Source organism: Aspergillus fischeri, genomic scaffold (assembly GCF_000149645.3).
Source record: "Aspergillus fischeri NRRL 181 1099437636262 genomic scaffold, whole genome shotgun sequence".
NCBI lineage: Eukaryota > Fungi > Ascomycota > Eurotiomycetes > Eurotiales > Aspergillaceae > Aspergillus > Aspergillus fischeri.
The window spans coordinates 750,701-775,669 of NW_001509764.1; the positions used below are offsets into that span (position 1 = coordinate 750,701).

At 47.4% G+C, this 24,969-nt stretch overlaps 9 protein-coding genes across 9 annotated transcripts, besides 2 other annotated features; 5 read left to right on the top strand and 4 right to left on the bottom strand.

Moving 5' to 3' along the window:
- Nucleotides 1-3,679: 3,679 nt before the first annotated feature.
- On the top strand, nucleotides 3,680-4,539 carry tma22 (putative RNA binding protein Tma22; the record flags this gene model as incomplete). The annotated part of the gene is made up of 4 exons (XM_001261917.1): nucleotides 3,680-3,743; nucleotides 3,829-3,848; nucleotides 3,973-4,060; nucleotides 4,127-4,539. 4 exons carry the CDS (start codon nucleotides 3,680-3,682, stop codon nucleotides 4,537-4,539), a joined length of 585 nt encoding a protein of 194 aa, XP_001261918.1.
- Nucleotides 4,540-4,694: 155 nt separating this feature from the next.
- NFIA_096440 (uncharacterized protein) lies at nucleotides 4,695-5,746 on the bottom strand (the record flags this gene model as incomplete). Its single annotated transcript, XM_001261918.1, has 2 exons — nucleotides 4,695-5,325; nucleotides 5,460-5,746. 2 exons carry the CDS (start codon nucleotides 5,744-5,746, stop codon nucleotides 4,695-4,697), a joined length of 918 nt encoding a protein of 305 aa, XP_001261919.1.
- Nucleotides 5,747-6,589: 843 nt separating this feature from the next.
- On the bottom strand, nucleotides 6,590-7,112 carry NFIA_096450 (CGR1 family protein; the record flags this gene model as incomplete). The annotated part of the gene is made up of 3 exons (XM_001261919.1): nucleotides 6,590-6,730; nucleotides 6,790-6,935; nucleotides 7,055-7,112. 3 exons carry the CDS (start codon nucleotides 7,110-7,112, stop codon nucleotides 6,590-6,592), a joined length of 345 nt encoding a protein of 114 aa, XP_001261920.1.
- A 656-nt stretch (nucleotides 7,113-7,768) lies between these two features.
- Nucleotides 7,769-8,801, top strand: amcA (putative mitochondrial ornithine carrier protein AmcA/Ort1; the record flags this gene model as incomplete). Its single annotated transcript, XM_001261920.1, has 2 exons — nucleotides 7,769-7,879; nucleotides 7,938-8,801. The coding sequence occupies 2 exons, from the start codon at nucleotides 7,769-7,771 to the stop codon at nucleotides 8,799-8,801; spliced, it is 975 nt and encodes a 324-aa protein (XP_001261921.1).
- A 543-nt stretch (nucleotides 8,802-9,344) lies between these two features.
- On the top strand, nucleotides 9,345-10,186 carry NFIA_096470 (cytidine deaminase; the record flags this gene model as incomplete). Its single annotated transcript, XM_001261921.1, has 4 exons — nucleotides 9,345-9,426; nucleotides 9,516-9,649; nucleotides 9,763-9,848; nucleotides 10,027-10,186. The coding sequence occupies 4 exons, from the start codon at nucleotides 9,345-9,347 to the stop codon at nucleotides 10,184-10,186; spliced, it is 462 nt and encodes a 153-aa protein (XP_001261922.1).
- Nucleotides 10,187-10,645: 459 nt separating this feature from the next.
- NFIA_096480 (vacuolar protein sorting/targeting protein 10) lies at nucleotides 10,646-15,160 on the bottom strand (the record flags this gene model as incomplete). Its single annotated transcript, XM_001261922.1, has 2 exons — nucleotides 10,646-11,285; nucleotides 11,337-15,160. The coding sequence occupies 2 exons, from the start codon at nucleotides 15,158-15,160 to the stop codon at nucleotides 10,646-10,648; spliced, it is 4,464 nt and encodes a 1,487-aa protein (XP_001261923.1).
- Nucleotides 15,161-16,283: 1,123 nt separating this feature from the next.
- On the bottom strand, nucleotides 16,284-19,037 carry NFIA_096490 (exocyst subunit SEC10; the record flags this gene model as incomplete). Its single annotated transcript, XM_001261923.1, has 2 exons — nucleotides 16,284-16,793; nucleotides 16,857-19,037. 2 exons carry the CDS (start codon nucleotides 19,035-19,037, stop codon nucleotides 16,284-16,286), a joined length of 2,691 nt encoding a protein of 896 aa, XP_001261924.1.
- Nucleotides 19,038-19,993: 956 nt separating this feature from the next.
- NFIA_096500 (ditrans,polycis-polyprenyl diphosphate synthase) lies at nucleotides 19,994-21,158 on the top strand (the record flags this gene model as incomplete). The annotated part of the gene is made up of 2 exons (XM_001261924.1): nucleotides 19,994-20,483; nucleotides 20,563-21,158. The coding sequence occupies 2 exons, from the start codon at nucleotides 19,994-19,996 to the stop codon at nucleotides 21,156-21,158; spliced, it is 1,086 nt and encodes a 361-aa protein (XP_001261925.1).
- Nucleotides 21,159-21,537: 379 nt separating this feature from the next.
- Nucleotides 21,538-21,587: a microsatellite.
- Nucleotides 21,539-21,586: a microsatellite.
- A 115-nt stretch (nucleotides 21,588-21,702) lies between the features above and the next one.
- NFIA_096510 (ELMO/CED-12 family protein) lies at nucleotides 21,703-23,943 on the top strand (the record flags this gene model as incomplete). The annotated part of the gene is made up of 3 exons (XM_001261925.1): nucleotides 21,703-21,966; nucleotides 22,054-23,422; nucleotides 23,486-23,943. The coding sequence occupies 3 exons, from the start codon at nucleotides 21,703-21,705 to the stop codon at nucleotides 23,941-23,943; spliced, it is 2,091 nt and encodes a 696-aa protein (XP_001261926.1).
- Between the last annotated feature and the right edge of the window lie 1,026 nt (nucleotides 23,944-24,969).

The window sequence follows — 24,969 nt, forward strand, 5'->3', positions numbered from 1 at the left end:
ACTTGTGGAAGTGGGATGACGACTATATTAAAAGCTTCGATACAACCGAACAAGAGAGAAGGCCTGGTAGGGGAAAGAAATAATGTAGAAAAGCAAAGAAAAAAGAAAAAAATATTCAATTGAGGACGATCCGAGGGAGCAACTCAGATTTGAAGCATATGCGAAGGAGGAACTTATAGATCGGAGAGGATGATCGATCATGAGATCATGAGAGTGTAAACTCGAGGGACAACTAAGATGGGGAGATACGTTGAGTGTTTTGATATCAACAGCGTCAAAGTCCTTTGGTTCTCATCCTTCTTTCCTTCGTGCCTCGCCTTCTTCAAACGAGAGCCTGGAATCCATCAGTGGGCACTGGGCAGGGGTCAAAGACGGATGAGTTTAGTTAGTACGGAGTACAAGAGTAAGGTAAGGTAGTTATCGATAGGAAGTGGCGGTTTTTTTGCGAAAATGGCAAAACAAGGAAGAGGTCATGGCGGAGGAAGTGGAGATGCTAATGTCTGTTTGCAGTTTGCATGGTCTTTAGTCCCCTCTTTTCTATTTGTTTTAAGTTCGGTTTCGGAGTCTCAGACAGTAATTAAGAGTTTTGATTTCAACTAGTTCCGAGTATAGATACGACGGGAGGGGTACTAGAAGGAGGTTGGTTGATACCAGAGATAGATAGTTGATGGAACTGCTGAGCGGTCACCTCGACTATCACTTGAGATAATAACTAACGAGGACAAAGGTACCCGAAACGTAGATGGATGTGTACGTCAGGAGGGCAGTACCCCATGGGTAAGAGACACAACTATACCATGAGCCTTTGATACTAAGGTACAGAGTGAGTACATCTGTTATCTAGTTTGCACGATAATACCTTAGGCAGGCTGAACGTTTAACAGAGCATCACCTCTCATCATGATAGGTACCTACCTTGGTCAAGTGGGGAAAGGTTGGCAGGTTTCGTGGTCTCATTGGGCGACCGTTGTCTTTCTTAGGTAATCTTAGTGGCTTGCCAGAACTTTCATCTGGGTCCAAGTGGGGTTGTCCATTAGTTCTTAAGAGCTCCAGACCCAAGGAGAAGCGTTGGCGGGTCGAGATTCATGATAGCCATGGAGGCGGCCGCTGGGCAAGTCCTATTCTAGATAATAGATTAATATTGGCGCTAAATGAACTTAGAAGTGAAGCTCGCTGTTGGTCAAGAAAATGCTCCGTGTACTCCGTAAAATATACCACGGACCCCCTGGGGAGAGGAAGTAAAACAATGCGCGCAAAACGGTTCTCGAGAAGGGTGTTATTATCTATGATCTGTCTACCTACTCTTGACTTCTGAAGTGGATGCTGAATCTCATTGTCGCAGATGAAATCAGATAGTCCGATCTAGCCGGGTGCAGCCTTGAAGTACGGAGTAATGCTACCTAGGTTCAGATATAAGTATGAATAACAACAAGAGGGGTTGTCTCACAGTCAGGATGATATTGATCCACTACACAACGGTTTCTAGTTTTCCTAACATGCTTGTGCAGTTCCGTAGCTCCAGTCGTCAAAGTGAAGCCGAAAATGGTCTCGATCGGCGAAAGTAGACGCACTTCCATCTGTGATCGGCTACCAAAGCTACGGCTTGAGTAGTGTGTGTACTTCGTAGTGCACAGGGTAAATACGATGATTCGCCGGAATGGTGCTGTCGGAGTATGACGGGACGTTTCCCGAGAGACGCCAAGGAGATAGTACCCTCATACAAATATAGGTAGTAGTAGGTACTTATCCTTCCTTAGACATTGTTAACTTTGCCTTTGTATAGAAGGCCGCTGATTCGTCTAGGGACGAATGGCCATGGATGTACGGTACAGGCAAGTGGACTCTGGAACTAAGTCGAAATGAAATAAATACCTTCGGAGACTGAGCGACAGATAACGCAACTTGAACCATGTCTGCTACATGAAATCAGACCGGAAATCCTAGCTATCCAATGGTCGGTTTAAATTGGAGAGCATGGTTGGAAACCTGCAGGAGGTCTATCTGTCTTTGTACGAAGTCAGTAGACTGAAATCTCCTCCGTATGCAATATGCAAATGTCACTTCATCTCCTCCCCCCTGTCTAGTCTATCGGATTCTATCGGAGCCATCAAATGCTGTTTCCCGCGCCTTTCTAGAGAAAATATGCTGAATCGTGAGTTATGCCATTAACAAGCGCCTTGCACATCTCTTCCGTTCTCAATGGGCCGTCATGTCCTATGTTGTCTATCTTATCCAACTGTCCGTAGCGCGGCGCCACTAGCTTGGTGATCGAGGCTTTCTTGTGCCACACCCGGGTAGAAGGATCTGTGCACACCCTCGGCCACGACGCAGCATGCCATAGATGCGTCTCGATGCAATAATGATAGCATCATAACAGACGGAAGCATTTGATACGATGGATTGCAGCTCCAAGCTATGCGCAGCTAGATTCTTTCACGCTGTCAGTTCCCGGTTGCCAAAGTCTAAACAGAAGACGATTGGCCCTATTACATCTAGCCTACCAATTGGCTTGGTTATTGCCAGGTCAGCAATTATTGATTATTTATGAGAGCCTTTAAAAATTGGGGCAGTTGAAAAGGGGAGCTCGGTGACAGCAGGCCAATCTGTTTTCTCGTACCTATATCTGGCATGTCTAAATGGAGATTCGGCCTTCCATCGAGAATCATCTAGATCTCTTATCAGCACTGCAATGGCAATTTTGGTTTTGTATTATTACTGGGATTCTATATCAGTCCTAGAGCTTTTGGTTGTCTTCTGAGCGCTATCTTAGCACCGTAGTAAAGGAGTAGCACGCATGGATATCGTTGGCGGAGACGTCATGACTCTCTTAGTTTCACAACTTACGCCTCGCCGTAATCATCCTTGTTCTATTTCATTTCACTAGATTCAATTCAGGCCTGATGAAAAGAATTGTTCAGGAAACAGAGTACCACAAAGCAGCAACTCATTATTATCATTATCTGACCTGCTCTTGTTCTAGCTTCCTTGCGAGAAAAGTCTTCAATGGGTAAATCAGACCATTAGTCAAGGTAATCTGCTTATTCGTCCTGAATTACTATGGTAGGAATCTTTATTCTTTCATGGGTGCTGTAGCAGAACTCCGTAAATGATTCAAGGAAGCGACTCAATGCATACCAACCTACTTACCATGACTCCATGAGCGAGCGCCTGTGCTCCTGCATAATATCCAGACCAACTTCCGCCCACAACCGTTGCGTGCGTGGGGTCGTCCATTGGTTGTTATGCTGCCATATCTATCTATGGAATACCTTCCTATCCGAAAGGTAACGCCAGCGTTGGCCACTGCAAGGGTTCAAGCGCGCGGGGGTACATTACTAGATTACTGTGGCAATGGACACTGCAGAACCCCCACTTGATGAACTTGCAGAATTGCACAGCGGGGGAATATAGACTGAAATCCTGGAAGTAGCAGGACAGCAACAAGACCTGCAATCGACTCGGGTGTCATAAGTTGAATTAGTCGAATACTCTGATGCGCGAATCACTTCGTCGGCTAGAAAGTACTTGTTCCAGCTATTACATTGATGTCACATGACCGTAGCTCAGGCTAGTGTCCGCTACTAGCGGTTAGGCTCGATGGCCCCGCGCTCCGTTGTATCAATATCAGTTGTTCAGTACACCTATCGCCTGAGCTTAGATTTCAGAAACTCATATCAAGATGGCTGAAGTAGCGCAAAATTCTCCTGCCGAGGTTCAGGCCAAACAAGTTGTCTATTGTGGTGGTAAGTCCCATGGCCCTCAATCCGACGCCAATATCCCTGCTCGGTCCATTCCTATAATTGCAAAACTGAATCTCGCAATCTCTAGTCTGCACACTTCCTCCAGAGGTACGGGCATTTAGCCTTCCTGTCAGCACGTCCACCTGAATTGCCCTCGTTCGCCGTATCGAAGCAGGGCGCGGGCAGCAGTAATCAAGATAATTGCAGCATATTAACTCGAAAGTGTTTCCAGTACTGTGAATTCGGCGGTACCGCAAAGAAGTGCGAAGAATGGTTGAAGGATAATCATGCAGATTTATATCAGCGGCTGTACTCGGAAGGTATGCTTGTCCATATCTTTTCGCCTATCACCAGCAGTGAGAGGCCAACTGAGATTCTTGGTGTAGAAGCCCTTAGCTCCAATCTGTCTGAGCTGTCAGTATCCGTTCGGGAGCGTGCAGCCAAAGATGCCGCCAAGAAGGAAGCGAAAGCTGCTGCTGCTGAAGCACGCGACGCCGAGCGGAAGGCAGCGGCCAAGGTTCAGATCAAGCGTGTTGAGCGCAATAAACGCAAACATGTCACCGTTATCACAGGGTTGGAAGTACATGGTTTGGAAAACAAGAAAGTTGCAAAGGAACTGGGAAAGAAATTCGCTACTGGTTCCTCGGTAACGAAGTCACCCGCAGGGGTCGAGGAAATCACAGTGCAAGGTGACGTTAGTGAGGACGTTCAAGAGTGGCTTCTAGAACTATATGGGAAGGAAATTCCCGAATCCAACATCGAGCTTGTCGAGGATAAGAAGAAGAAGGCAAGTGGCTGAAACGATAACCTTGTGAAGCCGCACGTTCAATTCTGGGAGCTTTTCTCCCCACATGTTGAGTATCCTGACAATATGAATTCAAAACGACAATATGAGAGTGTGACGCATGATGACCCTGAGCAAGAACATCTGTCGCCGGCTGGCATGATCTTCCATCAAAGTTCATCAAGTTTTCTTAAGGGATCCGAGCTAGCACGAGTTGTCATTGCATTGAATGTTGGAGAGGTCGGTGTAGGGGCCGAATGGGACTTCCGATAACATCCCGGACGAGACCCGCTGCCAGAGCGATCTCGAGAGCATACTTCGCCAGAAGCTGGCTCCGATAGTTGGATGGCTAGTGCAGAAGCACGTCTGTCCCCCATTTCAACGGGTACGGGACTTTCAAATCCTGGAACACAGATTGCCGAGGACTTCTGGCTGATGAGAACGACCAAGAAAACCAGTACGCTAAGAGCAACAACAACCCAGAAGAATCGAAGCCGTCGACCAACTCGTGTCTGCCATTCCACCTCCTTTTTCTCCCAAAGATCGATTTGGTTGCGGATTGCTTCCAGTCTCTTCCCAAGTGCGTCGGCTTTCTTTTTTCCCGATCGCATACGCTCTTCTAGCCTTTCTATTTTTCGCATCTGGGGCTGAAAATCCTTCAGGTCTCCAATCTGTCTCCGAATATCGCCATCCAACACAGATGTCTCCCGCTCAAAGTCATCGAATATGGTTGATGCGGAATCGGAGAGTTCCTGAAAAGATGCAAATGTTGAAGTAAGAGCAGCGATCTTCTCAAGCAGACTGTAGTATGTATAATCCAACCTGCGTGTAATATCTGTTGCGAGAGTGCCGATCGTAGACAGAGCGGATCGTAAGTACCTAAGCCATTTGCTGAAGTCAGATAGTTTGTCGATAGACGTTGGGAACGAGCTTACTCCTCTCCTTGTTGTCTTCTAGACTTCACGAGCTCTAGATCGTTTAATGAGCGTACATCGTTTGCCATCAGGAAATCAGTCCTCTGGTTGTTATGTTTCCCACCAAGTATAGTGCCTTTTCCATTTCCAGACACCAAGCCCGTGGTAGAATCTGATCCCCAACGCGATCGAGTCGTCTCGCGCGTCGTGGGCTTGAGCAGCTTATCATCAGCCTCGCCTAACCCTTGCGCTCCCGTCCAAATTGGCAACGAGCCTCTGGCATCGGCAGGAGTGACGGAGCGATTCATCTTTGGCGGGAAAGTGCTGTAATGAGACTAAGGTAGCTGTATCTGTCTTTATCGCTATTTCAGCCGGCTGATGGGTCTCGACAGCTGGACGATCGTGCGCGCGATTTCCTCGAAATGCATTGAACCAGTAGACAATAAAAATTGGGCCAAGTTCATTGTACTTTGGAAGCCCTTCTGTACTGACAACTGTCTTATGTCCGCTGCGAGCGAAGCAAATGTTGTCATCGAGTAGGTGGGTCTTGAACCCGCGCTTGTCGGACGAGAGAGTACCAGACATCCATTTTGTTCGAGTAAGCCGCGACGGCCCCATCTGTGCAAATCGACGGGCACCCTTCGTCGGATCTATTTCTCTTCTTTGAAACGCAGCCGGACATCCTTCAGATCCCAGAATGAGAATATTTAGATTTGCGCTGTAGACTCTCTAGGGCTTAATAACCACCCCTCCTCAATGACATAACTGCAGCATGCGAGATCTCGCCCCGATCAATATGTTGAGCTCTAATAGAGCAAGTGTCTTGAGAAGCCATCAAAAAGATGGAAATGCGGATTATGAAAATGTCATTTTGATTCATGACCTATATTCACCGAGGTATTCTTCCGTCGAAACATTGCATGTCATACAAATCAGGTCAGGAAGAGACTGAAACAATTAAAAACCAACCCAACTCCTGCATCGCCGCCAATTACTCGAGTAATGCAATATCTGAAGAACTGAAGAACTGAGGGAAAAGAAAAGAACCTGGTATCTGCCGCAAATGTGGATATGTACTGCGGGTAGGACCGTAGGAGGAAGATAATGCATGACAGGCACTGAAGCAACAGCGGAGAGAGATTCTTCTGCTGTCACGAGTGGAGTAACTTATTACGCTTCTCCCTTCGCTTCAGCCGCTCAACACGTTTGCGATGCATTTTTTCTGCCATTTTCTCGTAGCGTTCCTTTTCTTCCTTGGCAGCTCTCCGATCCTTGATCTTTTGTATTTGGGCCTGACCAGTATCGTCAGCAACGGAGAAAGTCCATGAAGAGCTTTGCGTCTTCTCCCTACCTTCCGTTCAGCCTCTTTTTCTTCCCTTAGCTCACGTTCGTGTTCCTTAACCGCCTCCTGACGCTTGCGTGCTTCCAACCTTTTCTCATAGCTTGTCAGGCCTGAAGTGGGACGAAATGGTTTCTTGGAATCGTGCCAGTTTTTGCCTGTGGAAACGGATAGTTATGTCAGCTGGAGCAGCTCGAGGCGATAGCAGAACAGCTGAAAACTCTTCAAGAAACAGTACGGTAATGTAAGAGACCGAGGGGATGAGGTCGGGTCGTACCGTTCTTTCTCATACCCTTGACGGGGTTGACAGATGAGGTTGGGATTGGCGACGACATTGTCAGCAGAATTATGAAAAAACTATGGAAGGACGGGTCTATAACAAAATGAGGAGAAGAGCTGGCCCTGGTCTGCGAGGGAAAAAGGGCTCCGGGCAGTACGGAGCAGAGTACGAAATAGTTGTAGTGGTGGCACTACCTTAATAAAACTACGATCTTTCAGTGACCAATTTTTATTAGCGGCTCGCAATTTTTTTTGGAAAAAGTTATCTTAGACGGATCAGATAACCGGATCTCGGCTGAAGTGGTGGTCCGATCCCCACCATGGCGCCTAAAAAAGAAATGCCTCAATCGAACCTGCCTCATTTCACCTCCCGTTCGCGAGATTTACGGTCGCAATAGAGCGCCACAGATACAAGTCTCCACCACAGTCTCTGAATCAATCATGTGCATTGGCCTTTGAGGCCTATTCCCACTCATAAGCGATGCGCACTTAGCGGCTTCACCGAGTGTTGATCGGGCACAGAAGTTAATTCGAAATCAATCCAATCCATATACACCGCCCCTCCCGTTCCTTCTCCTCTGGAAAATCGGACCTATACAATGCTTCACCAATAAGTCTTACACTGCATCCCTTCGCTTTTCTATCTCTTTCGCAGCTTATCGTCTTCCATCACCTGCACTTCAGAGCTCAGCAGCTCGTTCCCTGAACCTTAATGGCGGCCGCAGAACATGTGCTTGCAATCGACAATGAGAAATCAATGGAGCTGCCTGTCCTGCCGCCTAACCAAGGTTTCGAGGCGTTCAAAGACATAATCTTTGGATCTGTAAGCGCTTGGCTTCTTCACGTCTAAACGAATATCGCTCACACTCAAATTCATCTAGGCAGCTGGAATGGCTGGCAAGGTCATTGAATATCCTTTCGACACTGTGAAAGTGCGACTTCAATCACAACCAGCTCATATTCCACTTCGGTACCAAGGCCCTTTGGACTGCTTCCGCCAATCAATTCAGGCGGATGGTCTACGAGGGCTCTACCGAGGCATTAGTGCTCCAATGGCAGGTGCTGCCGTAGAGAATAGCTGCCTCTTTTTCAGCTATCGCATCATTCAGGATATTCTAAGGGCCACATGCTACCCTACGGCGGATTCTATGCCTTTCTCAGCTCTATTGTTTAGTGGTGCTGCTTCCGGGTCTATCACCTCGCTTGCACTTACCCCTATTGAGCTCGTCAAATGCAAAATGCAGGTACCACTTGAAGCTTCTAGCAGCAAGATTCCCGGGCCATTGACTCTCGTCGCCGCTATATTTCGTCAGGACGGTATTCTTGGTTTCTGGAGGGGGCAGATGGGAACGTTGATCCGTGAGACCGGAGGAGGAGCTGCCTGGTTTGGAGGCTATGAAGGAGTATCCGCTTTCTTTCGAAAATACCATTCAACAGCGTCGCCTCGCGACTCTGAGTCACTTCCAATCTATCAACAAATGATCGCAGGGGCCGCAGCGGGTATAAGCTACAATTTCCTTTTCTATCCGGCTGATACAGTCAAATCGCGGATGCAGACCGAGGACATCAATAGTTCAGGAAATCGTGGTCATAGGCAAACATTCTGGAGTGTTGGCAGAGCTTTATGGAAGCAGCAGGGGCTGAGGGCATTGTATCGAGGCTGCGGTATTACATGTGCTCGTTCTGCGCCCAGCTCAGCGTTCATCTTCACCATATATGAAGGGCTGCGGAACTATTTCTCATGAGCATAATTGTCCATTACTTGCCCGTGTCTTCCCATTGACTTTTACTTCCCCCAACCCCCGATAACCCTCCTTCCTCTAGCTTGCTCGCGTTTATGATACCTCACTTGATGTGTAGATCTTCTGTCTTCTTCTAATTTACGGCAGTCAACATTCTGGGCCAATCTGGTATTGGCATCTTTTCAACAGGAATTCTTGTTCTTTCATTCTGAATTGTGGCACAAATACCCACGACGCTAAACTCGGTGCTTGGAAACCATATATATAGGTCACAGCATAGAAAGAAATATCATTGTGTAAACTGGCTTTCCATGAATACATTCATGCAAACTTTGGTCAATCTAACAGTTTACCTTGTTTCACCTTTCTATAGGACTTTCCACTTTTTCCAGAAGGCGGGGTAGAAAGTTGGGAACAGCTCGCTGCGGAACCGCCACTAGAGACCTTGCATCTCACTTTGCGACTACAATCTAGATAGCCCGTGTCCATCAAAGCTCTTTTGTTCTTCTATAAGTGCGCTTGCCTACTCTAAACTTGTCCTTAACTATGGCAACACTCTCAGGTCTTACAATGCAAGAACTAGAGACACTCTCGTCTAAGGCCATCGCTGCAAAGGCCAATGCTTATTGTATGTTCCACAACAAACATCATTCCTCGATCACATGGAAACCCTTTCTTTACCACCTACGTATTGGGACAAGTTTTGAAATTGAGCAGGTCCTTATTCCAAATTCCGCGTTGGTGCTTGTGTTCTCACTAAGACAGGCGAGTATATTGCTGGTGCCAATGTCGAGAATGTCGCATATCCTGTTGGGACCTGTGCGGAAAGGGTAGCTTTTGGTACCGCGGTCGTAAGTACTTGAGATGATGTCTCCTTGTCCACATGGCTTCTTAGGGTCAATGCATACGGTTGCCCTCGAAACTTGGTGAGAAGAGCAGTCTCATATGGACCGATGTTATACAGGCCGCCGGACACCAAGACTTCAAGGCCGTTGCAGTCGCTACTGATATCACACCTGGCGCATCGCCATGTGGTATGTGCAGGCAATTGTAAGTGCTACCGGACCAGACCTAGATCTAATCTTATCGACTTTGCGTTCACCTCGGCCTGGTTCTATTAGTGGCATTGATCTAAATATGTACTCTTTTCATATTTGGTTGGCCTTAGTCGGTTTTCGAAGGCAATTTAATGCAACCCGCTGATCATCTCACTTTCCTATCCACTTAGCATGCGCGAATTTACACCCCCATCGTTTCCTGTTTTCATGTATGACGGGCAGGGAAACTATGCTGTGAGGACAATGGGAGAGGTAAGCAGTCCTTTCATTGCCGACTCTTTATTCCACATTGCTGCTTGTTTGCGTACAGTTGGGAACTGCTCCGATTGACCCTTGTCACTTTAGCTTCTACCAGACTCATTCGGGCCGGATGACTTGCCTCACTAGGCCTGTGGGACTTGCCAGGCAATGCATATCGGTTAGATATCTGGATGCATTTTTGTCTCCCATTAATAAGGCTCATGGCAATGGTCTGACATAACTAAGCCTTCATTCAAAATACAAATATTGGGTTGGGTCTCATTACGCGAAGGCATTCACTGCACCATACAAATCAATCAACAATGATCAGCAGCCGATGTCATAGCACTGAGAAACTCGCAGACAAGACCTTCATTAGAAACAGTATTCAGCTGAAGCAACATTTCACTCTATTCAATTACCAATATGTCGATATCTTGAAGACTCTTGAAAATTGTAACAAGGGCTTAAACCGGCCCAGGGTACATGTCAAGGAAACAAGTAATCTCACAACCTCATCGACTTCGGCAGTAGCAGATACAAGCTTGATTAAAGCTCATCGTCTTCATCAATCTCGGCGTCATCGACGCCCAAAAGCTCATCTTCATCGTCGACGACACTGGTATAGTCGCCTCTTCGGGCCGCAAACGAGCCCCTCGATGCGTAAGGCCTTGAATAAGCCCTGTTGCGCCCAAGGCGCACATAACCGCTGGCGCTGCGCCACAAACTCATGGCAAGAAGAGGAAGTGCTCTGATAACAGCCACAATACCCGCAATAACCGCGATTGGCACAGTGACTATAGGTGACTCTCGCGAGAGTAAGCCCTCGTAGGTACCAGCATTCTCTCCAAGGCGAATCTGGCCAAATTTGCCATCCCACTTGGCGTACACATAATACCCAACACCAGCTGCTGCCACAATGGGTATCATTATCGCGAAGAATAAGCCGGTTCCACTTATACCATGCTTCTTCTCATACTCCTTTTCTTTGCTTGGACATGGCTTTGAAACAACATGGTCTAAAATCAACCCGCCCGCGCACGTAGTTTGTGGAATCCGTCGGTACGCTGTCGGCTCCCAGTATTCGACCCTATCAGGATCTTCCCTACACACGGCTAATGCGTCAGGTTTGGGAAGGCCGGGTACTAGTGCACAACTACCATCATTCTGGGGCTCATAGTTGTAATTACTGTAATAGCGGTCAGATATGCCAATAACAAAATCAAGAGAAGAAGCTCACCATTCATAGTCAGCTCTTGTGCAGGTGCAGTTCCTTCCGATACTGTGGACATGAGGTTCGCGCCAATTGTTCCAGCACTGAGAGGACGGCTTCTTGCGGTGGTACTGTTCTACATGGCCGAATAGACAATTATCTTCCTGGAAGGGGTGCTTGGGTTCCCAGAGGTAATAATCGTCACTTTCTTGTCCATTTTCGACCAAGTTGCATGACTTCTTCCGGAGACCACTGAAGTCGACGTTAATCGTGGCAAGTCTATTGGACTCCACTTCTTTGCCCCAGAGAAGAAAATTCTTGGAAGTGTCGGAGGGAACGGTAGACAGTCGATAAATATGCATCTCGACTTCCGAAAATTCATAGGGCTCCCAATTGTCGCCCTCATCAAGACTATAATAGAGGACCTTTGTTGGTCGCAACTCGGGAACAATCACAATCACTGACCCGGAATCGCCATACTCCCACATATATCGCCCTTTTTTTACGGACTTCCAGGTTATCCCGCCATCCCGAGTCATGAATGTGTCCGCTTCGTCCTTGCCAGACAGATGAGCACCAACGTTGCCTATCCCCATCATGAGGCCGATGGCGGACCCTGAAGAGAATGTGTCGCGTGGATCTCGGCGTTCGGTGTAGCCATGCAGATGAAGCGAGCATTGACCACTGCCTTTCCCACCTTTGACTGAACAACCAAAGTTTTTGCCATCGGCGTCTTTTGCTGGAGGAGGGAGTAACATCCACTGGCCACCATCATTGTGAGTGATCATTGTTTTTAATTTCTTTGCGGTTGGTCCCTTCTTCAATACGGCCTCCACATTGCTGATGATGTTCACAACCGCTACTCCTTCTAGACCTTGCATCTTCTCAAAGTCAACGTAGCCCCATTCATTCCTGCTCGCCGCGTTAAGGCTAAGGACATAGGACGTCCCATTACTGTTGCTCTTGATAATTGAGCCATGCTCAGCTCCTTTGACGTCACTCACGGTGACATGCAGAAAAACGGCATGAGTCGAGCTATCCAGAACAGTAAAAGCCGTTTTGACGGGTACATCAACATTTGGAGGAAACTCGGCTCGCGCAAATGTCCTGCCATCGACGCTGACGCTGGCAACTAACGAATCAGGATTGTCCGGGTCCCGCGAGGCTACAATTATGTATTCGGACATTGTAGCGTACCGGATCGCATCGTTGAAATGAACGTGGCTGTCAGAGAATAGGTTTTCGCTAGACAGCAGCTGTAGGTGGTTTTTCTTGTTCTCATTCTCATATTGCTGGCAAAATATAAGCTTTTCACTGCCCGGTCTGTTCTCGCGGCTCTCGAATTCACACTTTCCGACGTAGCGGAGGAGAAGATCCCAATTCTCCCCCCGATTCTTGCTAAAGTAAGCATCAGAGTGGCAATCGCCGTGAGCGCAGTCAACTGCGCCAGTCCAAATCAACCAGTCCTTGTACTGGGGGTGAAAAGAAAGGACCGGCAGGCCCTCCTGATTAGGTGGGATCGGTGCTTCGAAGGATTTGAAGGTATAGGCACGATCGACGGTCCAGAAAGCCTGTTTGTCGCGGGTAAGAAGAAACGCCCCATCACTGTAGTAAGGATGAGGGACAATGGCGGCAATCTTCACGCCCTTAAGAGGTTGTTCCCAATTTTTGCCATGATCATGAGAAACCCAAAATTCACCCTCGCTGGTAAGCATTATGACGGTCTCATCATCTCCACTGCTGCTTGCCTGACGTTCAAGGTAATAATATTGCTCACTAAATTGTCTCGCGTCATTAAACACCTGCTTCTGTGCCATCAGTTTGTCGTGTGAAGGCGCGCTAACTACATCCTTGCAAGGCCGCTCGACGTCTTTATCGAGGTTCTCGCCGCCCTCCCGAGTGCAAGTGTTTCCTGGAATAAGCCTCCAGCCTGACGGTCCCATGAACGTATCGGTCTGCTTCTGGCACCTGCCTACGGGGGGCACTAGTGGGGCTGCAGGTACACAGCTCTTTCCGTCTTCACTGCGCACAAAGTTGAAGTCGCACTCGAAATCTTCAAATGAGCATTTGCATGGTTCGAAAATGGGCTGCGGATCTTTGAATTCCTCGTCCACAAAACAGTCAGCGTTGGCCTTCCTTCGGTTGAAAAATTGCTGGTGTCCCATCAAACAGTCGGGTTCACCATTTTCGTTCAACCTTGCCGCCCACTTTTCGAAATCATCTTTCTCACACTTTCTTTCATGAAGACCGCGGAAGTCGATGGAGTAAACAACATGTTTTGTACCCGAACTTTCCTCTGAGCCAACAAGAAGGAAAGTCAAGCTGGTAGAATCGGGCGTCGTTGTCAGCAACTTGGGGTAAATCTTATGTTGAAGTTTGGTAGAATGCCACTCCTTCCCATGATCAATCGAGAACTGAATTTCGTCTGTAGTTCCCTTGTCACTGACAGCCATTATCACCGAACCCTGATCACCGAACTCGTACTTGAATGGACCGTCAAGCGCATGGCGCCAAGTCACACCAGCATCATCTGAGACATAAAGGCTACCTTCCGAGTATTTTTTGAGGTGGTCGCCTGTGTTACCAACACCCATCACCAGGCCCGGAGCGGGACTTGAGAAAACACGGCCTGTGTTGGCGAAAGTGGTCACGGAATGTAGATGCAACTGCTTGTCGCCAACTTTGAGGGACTGGAAAGTCCGTCCATCATCAAAACTAATTGAGCTAACAACCTTCTTCTCATTTTCTGATCCGACTTTGTCCCAGTTCTTCACTGTATTGACCAGCACAATACCTTGGATATCTGCTATCTTCTCAAAATCCACATGACCGAAGCGATCACGATTTGTATGTTCGACATTACGCGTGAAATAGGTACCGTTAGAGTTCGAGGTGAATAGTATGCCGGTGTTGCTAGAGGGGCTAGTCAGGACGTCCACTTGCATGCTATAGTTCGTGCTTTCCAGCAGTGTATAACCGTCTTGTTCCACTCGATGACCTCCAAAGTCTGCCCGATGCCAGGCCTTGGTATCCAGCGTGACATAAAGAGCCAGCTCATTTGTCCCTTGGGATTTTGCTGCTGTCACGAAGAACTTCTTGACAGCAGCAGCGCTGAGGATACCCGAAACAGGTCGTCCCTGTTGAATGTTCAGTTCCGTCCCTTCCGCGTCGCTTCTGAAGAAGTCGTCCGAGTACACAAGGCGATTTGCATGTGCGGATGGCACTTTCAGGCCAGGCACTATGCAGAGAACGCGATCACGGAGTTCGTCTTCAAGGTTCAATCCTTCGGCGAATTGTGGATGTCCAACAGCCCACGCGCATCCACCAGCACTGACCCGTAGTGGCGAGACGGTTTTGAAATCATCGGTAGAATAGTATGATTTCACTATACAAAACCGCCCCATACATTCATCGCTTTGGAAGATGACCTTTGAAGAATCCCAGCCATGGAAAATGAGAGGTTCGTGTTGGGTTGCTGCATATCCGTCGACCTCGAAAGATTCCCAAGTCTTAGCTTGATCCTTTGTCACCCAGTGACGTCGATTCGCACCCAGGGCATAGGCTCTATTCTTGTCAAACGGGTGTTGCCAGATGGAACGCACACCCTTCTTCATTTTACCATTTGGGTCATCCACCTGTTCCCAGCCCTTACCTCCATCGAACGAGCGGAAAAGATTGCCATCCCGTGTGTTCATAAGTATTGTTTCGGTATCCTCGAAATAGAACAATGAGAAGGGTTCATTGTCGAACGACGACGGAGTGATTTCTGGTTCTGACTTCTTCGCAGCACTAGACAGTGATAGAATGGCTAGCGCCAGGAAGCTTGTGATCAGTAGCCATCGAGTAATCATGGTAGCGGACCATAGGACAATCCACGAAGACTACTGACGAAGATTGTCAGAGAGAATGGCAGCAAGAAGCTGACAGGAAGGTTGCGAGGCGGCCTATGTAAGCGGGGAGTGAGAGCAAACACAACAGTAGGAATACTGGACATGTAGTATTTCTGCTATAACAATCTGAGATGTTGAATTGCAAAAGAGTGGTCAAGCATTGAGCCTTCTTGTGACCAACGCGTGCAGAGCCGCGCTTGCATGCTGATACCTTGAAGCTCGCCAGTTGCGTGGTCTCTTATCTGCCCGATCACGTGCTGAGCTTCTATCTGCACGCTTTGAGCTCAGATGTCTGCTCTGAACTCTCGGAAAATATAGGATAGATATTAGTTAGTCATAGTAATAATATTCAGTTTACCTCCTTCAAGGAAGGATAAAAAGTTGAGAATAGTCGCCTATGATGTCTGGATGGTATCAGTATATATTATGAATCTGAGTTATGACCTGGGCAATAATTTCTTTCATCGCCAAGATCATGAGTTTCATATGCGACTGCCGTATTGGAGCAATATAGGGCTGTCTCAACTGTGGTAGTATCGGGAGAAGGTCTACTCTGCAGATGCGTAAATATTCGCTAGCCAAATGATATGGTCTCACGGAAGGTATGGGCTGAAAAAGGTATGATCATGCCTGATTAACGATAGATCAAAGCATCTGGCAAGGCCATCATTCAATCACAGTAATAACTAGCAATCTTTCATCTGCGCTACACTTGTTATTTAGGAATTTCGCCTTTCAAAAACATTCTTCTGTGGCCCTCACTCGTACCAGTTGATGATGGAAAGAAAACTGCAGCTTAGGAAGATCATGATACGACTAGTGTTTTGTTCAACTACGTCTTTTTCGAGTCTCTGAAACGTCGAGGTTCCTAGAGCTGTCCTTTTCTCCTAGGTCATCACTATGTACGCCTCAGGCAAGAAGATAGTGCCCAAGCAGGGATCAGAGCCCAAATGCTTTCATTGCAAGCTGAAAATGACTAATCTTCAGAATGAACAATGAGTGATGGAAGATGCTATTTCAATCAATGGATTTTCAGAGCAATAGAAGGAGGCACCTGCCACTAGAAGGCGAACAGTCCATGGAATCACAGGAGGTTGAGCACATTTTGCATTGCTGTAGTGCTGGAATCCTCCCTGCGAGACACATAAGCTCTGATCTCCTGTACGCTAAGGCCTGGCTCGATCTGGCCAGTTCCTACTAGCTCCTGTCCCCGTTCAGTCTCAGTACGATTAGTCCCTGGCCGTCTGCTTGCATTAGAGCTGGCTCCTGCACGAATTCTCTCCCGTAAAGCTTCTGGCCCAATGACGAATAGACTGCCTACTTCTAGCAGAACGTCCAGTGAACCACCTGGTCCTTTGATGTGTTCGTCGATGTCCCAAGACTTGAGCAGATCTGCATACTGTGTCATGTCCTTAGTGACCATAAGACCCCCGGCCCCGTTGACGGCATATCGCTTAAAATGTTCGAGGAGATGACTCCGGGTCCCAAGTGCAATCTCTGTCAGTAAATGACGAAAGTTGGACCCACTGGAGGATAGCGTTGCCGCGATGGTATCATGCAGACGGGTTAAGAAGGCACATATTGATGCACACGTCTAGGACAAGGTCAATGTAATCCTCGGGTGAAAGATTGACATTTCAGCATCTCAGTGACTTACTGGTGTGTGTAACATTTCCAACCAAGCTGCATTGTCTCCTTCCTTGGGCCGGAAATCATTCTTCTTCTGTCCCGAAAGTAACCTGCTAATCCACATCAAGGCCGTGTCAATGACCTTCTGTTCAATCGCGTTTATTTTATCTTCTATGCGTAAAGTCGCTGTATTTGTCTTCTTCTCCATTTCCCGGCGAATTGTTATACTTGGAGTTGCAAGAGGAATTAGCAACGTTTGTATACACATCACCATCAAGTTGGTGATGCTGACGATGCTTTTGACCACAGTAAGATAGCCAAAATCAGGCTCTGCCCTTGCAGACTCCTGAGAAGTTGCGGACTCCAAGACAGCGTCAAGACACACCTCGACATAGCCCTCGCCCATCAAAGACAACAGCAGACTCAACAAAGCAGACACATCCTTTGGTGTCTCGCTGGTGGCGCCCAGTTCCAAGCCCCGTCCAACTGCTTCAGCCAGCCATTTCAACATCCTCTTGGCATAGGTGATATTAGGGAGACCATCCTTCTCCATCAGCTTGATCTCAGTGGGCTTCATAGAGTCGCTTTGGTCTTTCAACCCGGCCAACTGAAGGAGCATCTTCTTTTGAGTGGGCGTGAATTCCGAGGACTCAAGGCGATTGACGTAAGCGTCCCGAGCAGAAGAAAGGAGCTCAGTTCCAGACTTGGAAATCGATGCCATAAACGTCGTCGCTGCTCGTTTCCTCCGAGCATGAAAAGTAGTAAACCTGAACAACAATGACGTGTACAACTCTTCGAGAGATTTTTTCTCCCTTTCGATGTATGATGATCCAACAAAGTATGGCACGAACAAATCCTCCAGCTGCTGATCTAAAATCAAGGCTGTTTGAGACGAAACAGGGTCTGGATGTTCAGTCAAGCCGTGAGCCTTGAGATCATCGACCAAGCCGCTGATGTAGCTGCGAGAACTTTGCAGCGATCGGAGGAAGGCTAAAGACGAGATGCCATTAGCTTTCTCCAGAACCATTTCCAGTCTCTGCTGGATGGACTGCTGAAAGACGCGTTGTAAGAATTTGCCCAGCACCTGCTCATAGAAAGGGAATGCTCGCTTGATGATGGCTGATTCTTCCTGCACGACCACCTTAACCTCATCAACTAGCGATTGGAGGCTCGGTTCGACTTTCAGGGGTTCGGCGTCAGGATCAGCCAATTGTTCCCAGCTGTCCAAATCCCCGCCCAGTTCTTCTGTCACTAGCTGACTTCGATCAATGAAGAATTGGTGTTGATTAACAAACAAGGCGGTCACACTTGCGCCTCCGCTGAAGTCCTGAAGCACAGTCGCGCAGTCTCTCATGCCCTCGAAATTTGCCTTGCGGTAGAAATCATCGAACTGTTTCAGAAGATCTTTCTCGAGAGTCTCGGAGAACTTTTCAATTATCTCTCTCGTGTTTCGATGAATACCATTGATGTTCCCTCTTGTGCCCTCGTCAACAGAAATGTCGTCATTCCGGTACAGGTCGTCTTTCTTCGCTCTCAATTCATCCCAACTGCGGGGATCGAGTCTTTGACTTATCCTGAGCAACTGTCGCGCAATATGCGCCGACCTGACTTTGGCTTCACCAGTCCCCGACTTCCTTAAGTTCTCTAGGAGTGTTATCTCTCCTCTGTTACTTACTCCATCCCAACATTGAATCAGGAAATGAGCATCAAGCGCTCGGCGTCTCTGTCGGTCTAACTCCTCTAGCCTTCTTCCTGTTTCGACAGCCATATTCCCGGTCGCCCCAGGGAGTTCGCCTCCCGATAGTCCTGCTCCATTTAGAGATGTATCCAATTGCTGAAAGGAATCGATGGTCTGCTTCAACTTTCTCCCCAATGTGCCGAGATTTTGCGCATGCTGTGCCTCAGCTCTCCGAGCTGCAGCCGATAGCTCGTTCTCTTTGATTTCCAGATCACCAGAAAGTTCACCAAGTCGCCGTTGAGCATGCTCGAATGCTCGAATTAGTGGTTTGGGATCAAAAAGCTGGTTGCCGGGACCAGGTCCAAGCGTAGAACGTCGATTTGAGGTAGTACTGTCAGAAAGTGCCTCAATGAACTCTTTGACGATGTAATCGCGGCTGGAGAAGTCAGAAAGAGTAAAATTGGGGCCCTTGGGAAAGATAGATCGGGACGCGGGGATTGACTGGGGCGTTATGGACACATTGTCCGACATCTTTGCGGCATGGGATGATCCTCGTCAACAGGGAACAGCAAGGCCGCAGATAACGGGTTGCAATTGACCATCAGATCGATTGGCGTAGCATTGAAATATACCATAAGTTATGTTGTGAAAGATAAGTCCAAAGTCGACCAAGGTAAACTTCGGAAAGAACATGGCATTTTCTTCTACCTGCCTTACACCCTTTTTGTTCAGCCCCTGTGAACTCCACGTCACCTTTATATGCATTGGGACACAATAACATCCAAGCTACTGGCAGCTACATAGCTAGCATTTAACTCCTTTTTCTAATCTGCAATACCGTGTATAGTTTGCCAATGGACGGACAGGCATTCTTAAAAATACATGCTTATTGTAGATTAAATGAGGCCAGGCGCAGCCTTTGATTTCAAGGGATTTCGACAGTTATCGTACTGTACGGGGTATGCTTGACCTAATTATTACCTAGGGACCTATCATTGTTTAGAGCTGCAATCAAACACCTAGGTACTGGTAGTTAGGAGGTACCTTACCTTCTGTTTAACTGCTATCTGCCTGCGACTGAGAAACTCAAGTGGGAAAATACCCGGTAGGTAGATAATCCGTACGGTAGTACGAAGGCCACATGTTTTAATTACAAAGTAGTTACGACGGAAGGTGCGGAGTATACACATGTACTACTCCGTACTGCGCCCCTTCCAAATATAACCTTCTTCAACGGCTATGATCATTACTGTGGCGCTGTCTGTCGCTCCTACTGCCTGTTCTGTACGTACAAGTTATCTACTCTGTACAATAAAATCAGGTCCATGCGCCACTGCAAAAACGTGGACAACTAATACAACATTTGCTTGCTCAACCTCGCCGCAGAAAGTGATTGCCCCCAAGTTTTACCCCCAAGCAATTCAAGAGATCAAGATTCTTTTCTCCACTTATTGCTCCTGCTGAACAGATGCACTCCTCGAGCAACCATGGCCCTAGCACGTGATAGAGAATTACTGAGGGACACTATTCGCACCCAAGGGACCGCACTTACTGCTGCCGATCGCGAAAATATCCTGAAGCCATATCTGCCGGATCCATCAGAACTTGCACGTCGGCCACTACAGCGACAGAAGAAAGCCCCCCGAAAAGCTCCCATTCGAACATTCTTGAAGTCTCAGCTGCATCAACTTACCTACACCTTCATTCATATTGTCTATGGGATTATCCTTCGTCTAGTTCAGAGCTACCATGCCCTTGTGGATCGGGTTCTTGCAATCGTCTATTATCATCACCGCACACCGGAATTGATACGAAAAGATGTCAAGGGCCTAAGACGTTTGCCGGGACATCTGACCGTTGTTTTATCATTGCGTAAGGAAGATGATGCGCTTGCGATTCTGATGGACGAAGTCGCAGAACTGGCTGCTTGGAGTGTTAGCGCTGGTATACCCATGCTGAGTGTCTATGAGAAGAGCGGTATGTAAAGACACTTCACACTCGGCATTCTGGTTTCCTCAAGCGCTCTGAGGTAGATGAGTAGCTGACCGTCCTCTAGGGATCCTGAAATCATGCATCCCGATGCTGCATCAGGTGGTTGCGAGCAAATTCGCTTCATATTACGGTTCACTCCCTCAGCAGCCAACCCTGCGGCTTTTCGCTCCTCATCATTCTGTATATGAGCCATCTCTTGATCATGATACGGCCCGTAGAGTCAATACTGACTCTCTTACCCTGCTTCTGCTATCAGCTACCGATGGGAGAGAAACCATAGTTGATCTGACTCAAACGCTAGCGGAGATGTCACAGAATGGTAAACTGTCACCAGGGGATATCACCATGGAATTGGTGGATGCAGAGGTTAGCGAAATTACAACGCAGCCATTGCAGCCAGCCTCATCGAGCATTGGTGACAGACGAACGACTGCTGTTCACCCCGCTATTGCAGTGAAGCCAGAACCAGATTTACTATTAGTGTTCGCGCCCTTTCTGAAACTGGATGGATATCCTCCCTGGCATATTCGCCTGACTGAAATGTTTTGCACCGGTGGTAAAAGTAGCGGCGTTACTAGTTATGGTGAAGCTGTCGAATATCAGGGTTTTCTCAGGGGTTTATGGCACTACGCTGGGGCTCAGATGAGGTTTGGTCGCTAGAGGCAGCTTGCTGGCTTCTCAATATCTGTGCCAGATCCGAAGCTCGAAGCTCCAAGTGTAGCGTTAGGGATGAGACGCTCACATAAATAAATCATGTATCTTGATTGCTCGCTTTACTCGGTGCACTTCAATTTTGCTATATGGTTAATATTTCCTGGAGCTTTCCTAGAAGCAAATATGGGTTGGTAGTGTGTTGGACAGAATAAGTTATTTCCCTATCGTGAGACAACTTCAGGGACCTTCTTAAGTCAGGTGACGCCCCTGAATTCACTTCAAAGTGCGGAGTAATCTATGGAGGCATCACCTGGCCATAAATGAGCCAGCGGACCAGGAAGTTGCTGCAGATTCACCTAGTTTCACAAATCATCACATTCTGTGTTTTTCTTCTGTCTTTCTTTCTTTCTTTCTTTCTTTTTTTTTTCGTTCTTTTTGTTTTAGATTGCAAATATATGGATGGTGACTGCTACCTATTTTGATTCTTGGATTCTTGGATATCCGATGGCATACTACGACGGTCGATCACACACGGAGCAACTCGTTTGAGATGGAGGGTAATATTCATGACATAGTCGAGCGATTGGGGAGTGAAGAGGATGCGGTGCGCAAGATGGCAGTTTTTAAGCTTCAAGGCAGCATTGGAGACCCTTCGTTTGCTGATATTTTCATTGCTGAAGGGGGGCTGACCAAACTGCGCGAATTGACATTACATGCAACTGGAAATACGCTGGCTTACAGTTTGACAAGCTTCGCAAGGCTCTTGGAAGTAGATAAAGGATGGGACTTAGTTGACCAAGAGTTGGTGGAAAGAGTAGGTCTCTGAAAATCGCCGCCATAAAGATAGCAAAGTCTCATGGCTTGCTTCAATGCTAACAAGCGTTCTGGCCCCTACCTCTAGATTGTCCAGCTTATTGTGACGCAGCCTCTGGTCAACATTTTGCGCGGCGCAATGTCTATCTTAGTATCCATTGTATCCCATCCGTACACGGGAGGGCGTCCACCACAGACTGATGCTTTCGGGTTTCGCGCCCTGAAACCCGCACTTGCAATCTATCCACAATTCCTCGAGATGCTTGTCAATAGACTCTCGTCTGCGGATCACGCACTATGTGCGAATGCGCTTCAACTCATCAACTCGCTTATGCGTGACTCCATCGCAAATGACTCCGAGCTAGAATGGCCCAGGTTCATACAAAGACTTCAAGATCTAGGGGTAATTCGAGCAGTTTACGCTCTCATGCAAGGTACAACGTTGCAAGACCACGCTCATCCTTTGATAGAGTTCCAATCTCTCACAAAGGTTTTACTTAGGAGGTGGCGAGATATTCCCCTGGATCTAGAGAAACCAGAGCATAGGAGAGCATTGAAAGGAATACACCTTGCTAGTGACCAGGAGAAGAGCGTTGACGAAAAGGTTGATAGTGACGCTGAGTTGCGGCGTTCTAGAAAGCACAATTCAGAAAAGTGGAGGCGGCTTGGGTTCGAATCAGAAAATCCAATAGCTCAGTTTGAAGAGATGGGATTCCTGGGAATGATGGATCTTGCGGATTATGTCAGAAATCATCGAAGCGAGTTCCGAAAAATGCTGTTGGAGCAGTCAGCAAAACCAGGCCAGAAACGGTGTCCGATTGCCCGCGCTTCCTTGGCGGTAACTTCAATCCTATACGAGCACTTTGAGATTGAGAAATCCGAGATAGAGGATTCAAAGAACTATCTGGTCTTAGAGTCTCGCGCCAACCTTGACCGGCTGTTCAAGCCTCTACTACTGCACTGGACACGCTTGCACGTCGCGGCATTGCAAGCTTTCGTCCGGTTATGGAAGACCACCAATGCAGACGTCGATGATTTCGCAAAAATTGCTGAGCTGGTTCGAATTCTTGTTGAGTCGGTTGTTGGTGGGGCAACTCGAACAAAGGAAGTGCAAGATGTGGAAGATGAGATAGTCAATTTCGAATACCGTCGGCTTCGAGATCTGCAGATGGAACTCTTAGAGCTCACGTATGAAGACGTTTGGAGGCAACATCTGCAACAGGTCCGCGAAGAACTCCATCACGAGGCTCTCCAATTTGTCAAGGAACAAAGGATCCGTTGCCTTCTGCAGGGCTGCTGGTTTCCTGTTGAGGCCACTACCCATACAGACTCGTCTTCTGTCGAAAATGTCTCTTACCGATATGTACAATTGTCCCATAACCGGAAATTCCTGCATTACGGGGATTTTGAGACGCTAGGAAATGGCAAGATAGACCTCGATTCTCTCCCGGGAAAAGGTTCGGATCCCCTCTGTTCATTCGTTTTAATTGAACCTGTCTGTTGACTATCTCATCAACCAGTTGATTTGTCGGCTGTTTCGTCTGTGGCTTCCAACATCTCAGCATCAGCTGACGCTTCGTCTTCGTCTACCCTGAAAATCGCACCCCTTTCTGTATCTTCGACTAAAATCACCATCCATGGGTATATTGAATGCTTCTCATCTACAAGGGGCCCATCGAAGGGTCATAGTCATGCTCGTTCCATCAGCAAGTCAAAGGAGGGTGTTTTGTTGACTCTCCGCCCTCAAACCCCGAGCATAGCATCTGAGTGGCTCGACGGGTTGCTTATGTTGCTGAATCAGAGGCCTATAACAGCAGACTCTAACAAGTTGATCAATGTTGTCAGCGACTACGGGCTGAAGATCCGCCTATTCAATGTGCGCTTTGAAGACGCGACTTTTCCTGGGGAGGTTCCGAAGGTTCCTTCCCGAGATGGCCTGGACGATGACTATTATTACGATCTTTTCGGTGCTTCTTAAGCGCTTCGCAGAAGAGAAGAAAAGAGGCAAGCAGGAAATATACCGACTCTCATACCTATCTCCATGCCTCATACTTTGTAGCGCTCCATTGATGGTTGACAATGTAGGGGCGATTGAGCCACCGAACTTTGAAGGAATTTTGATTTTTCCGCATTCTCCTCTCCAAAGTGCTCGTCTAGTGGTCGATCCGGAAGTAGTTGCTGGACTTGGAAAGCTTAATATATGTCTTTCAGTTGGCTGACGGGCATGCACAGAGTTGTATGCGTAAAAATCTCCGAATACTACCGTTGAAATCTTCCTCCACAAATGTCCAAGCATACTATTGTGACATCAGATGGGGTTTCCTCAGCTCATGGAGATTCATGACGAGACACTGCATCACATGGAAAGTTCTTCCCTGTGGTGGGCAAGCCTGGGTAAGACTGGCATAGCTGGTTGACCCCTCAAGTAGTTGATAATAGCGAATCATGGAGAATGGTTCATATTTATTATGAATGACATATGCTAAGATCACTCGAACTACGTACCATCAGTGTTGATGTTTATACCACTCTATATCATGGTACCTGATACATATGCTGGGAGTCTTACCTCTTGTACATAGTTGCCCTTCAAAAAGTACTTTAGGCTATATAGGTGATGGCTACATGCCGCACAGCCCCTTGCTCATTCTAGGTACTAAGGTCCAATTAATCAAGGGGATGTTGAGAACCAAAAAAGCTTTACCTAAGAGGAGAGTCTGAGACAAGCCTGAGAATTTGTGTAGCTGTGTCCAGTGTACTCCGTAGTCGCGATTCAAAATTTAGGGGTATATTGGGTGAGCTAAGTACTTCTTGGGTTACAGAAAGATGTTAAGAATCGGTATGTACTATCTAGATCCTAGTTGGAAGGAAAATGGTACCAACGAAAAATTCTAATATTGCCCTCTATGTACCCTCGCCTCTACAAGACATTACAATAGGTACTGGTTTAACTAACTATACATTTCTACATTTGAGCAATCAGGCAAAATTACCTAAGGACAGT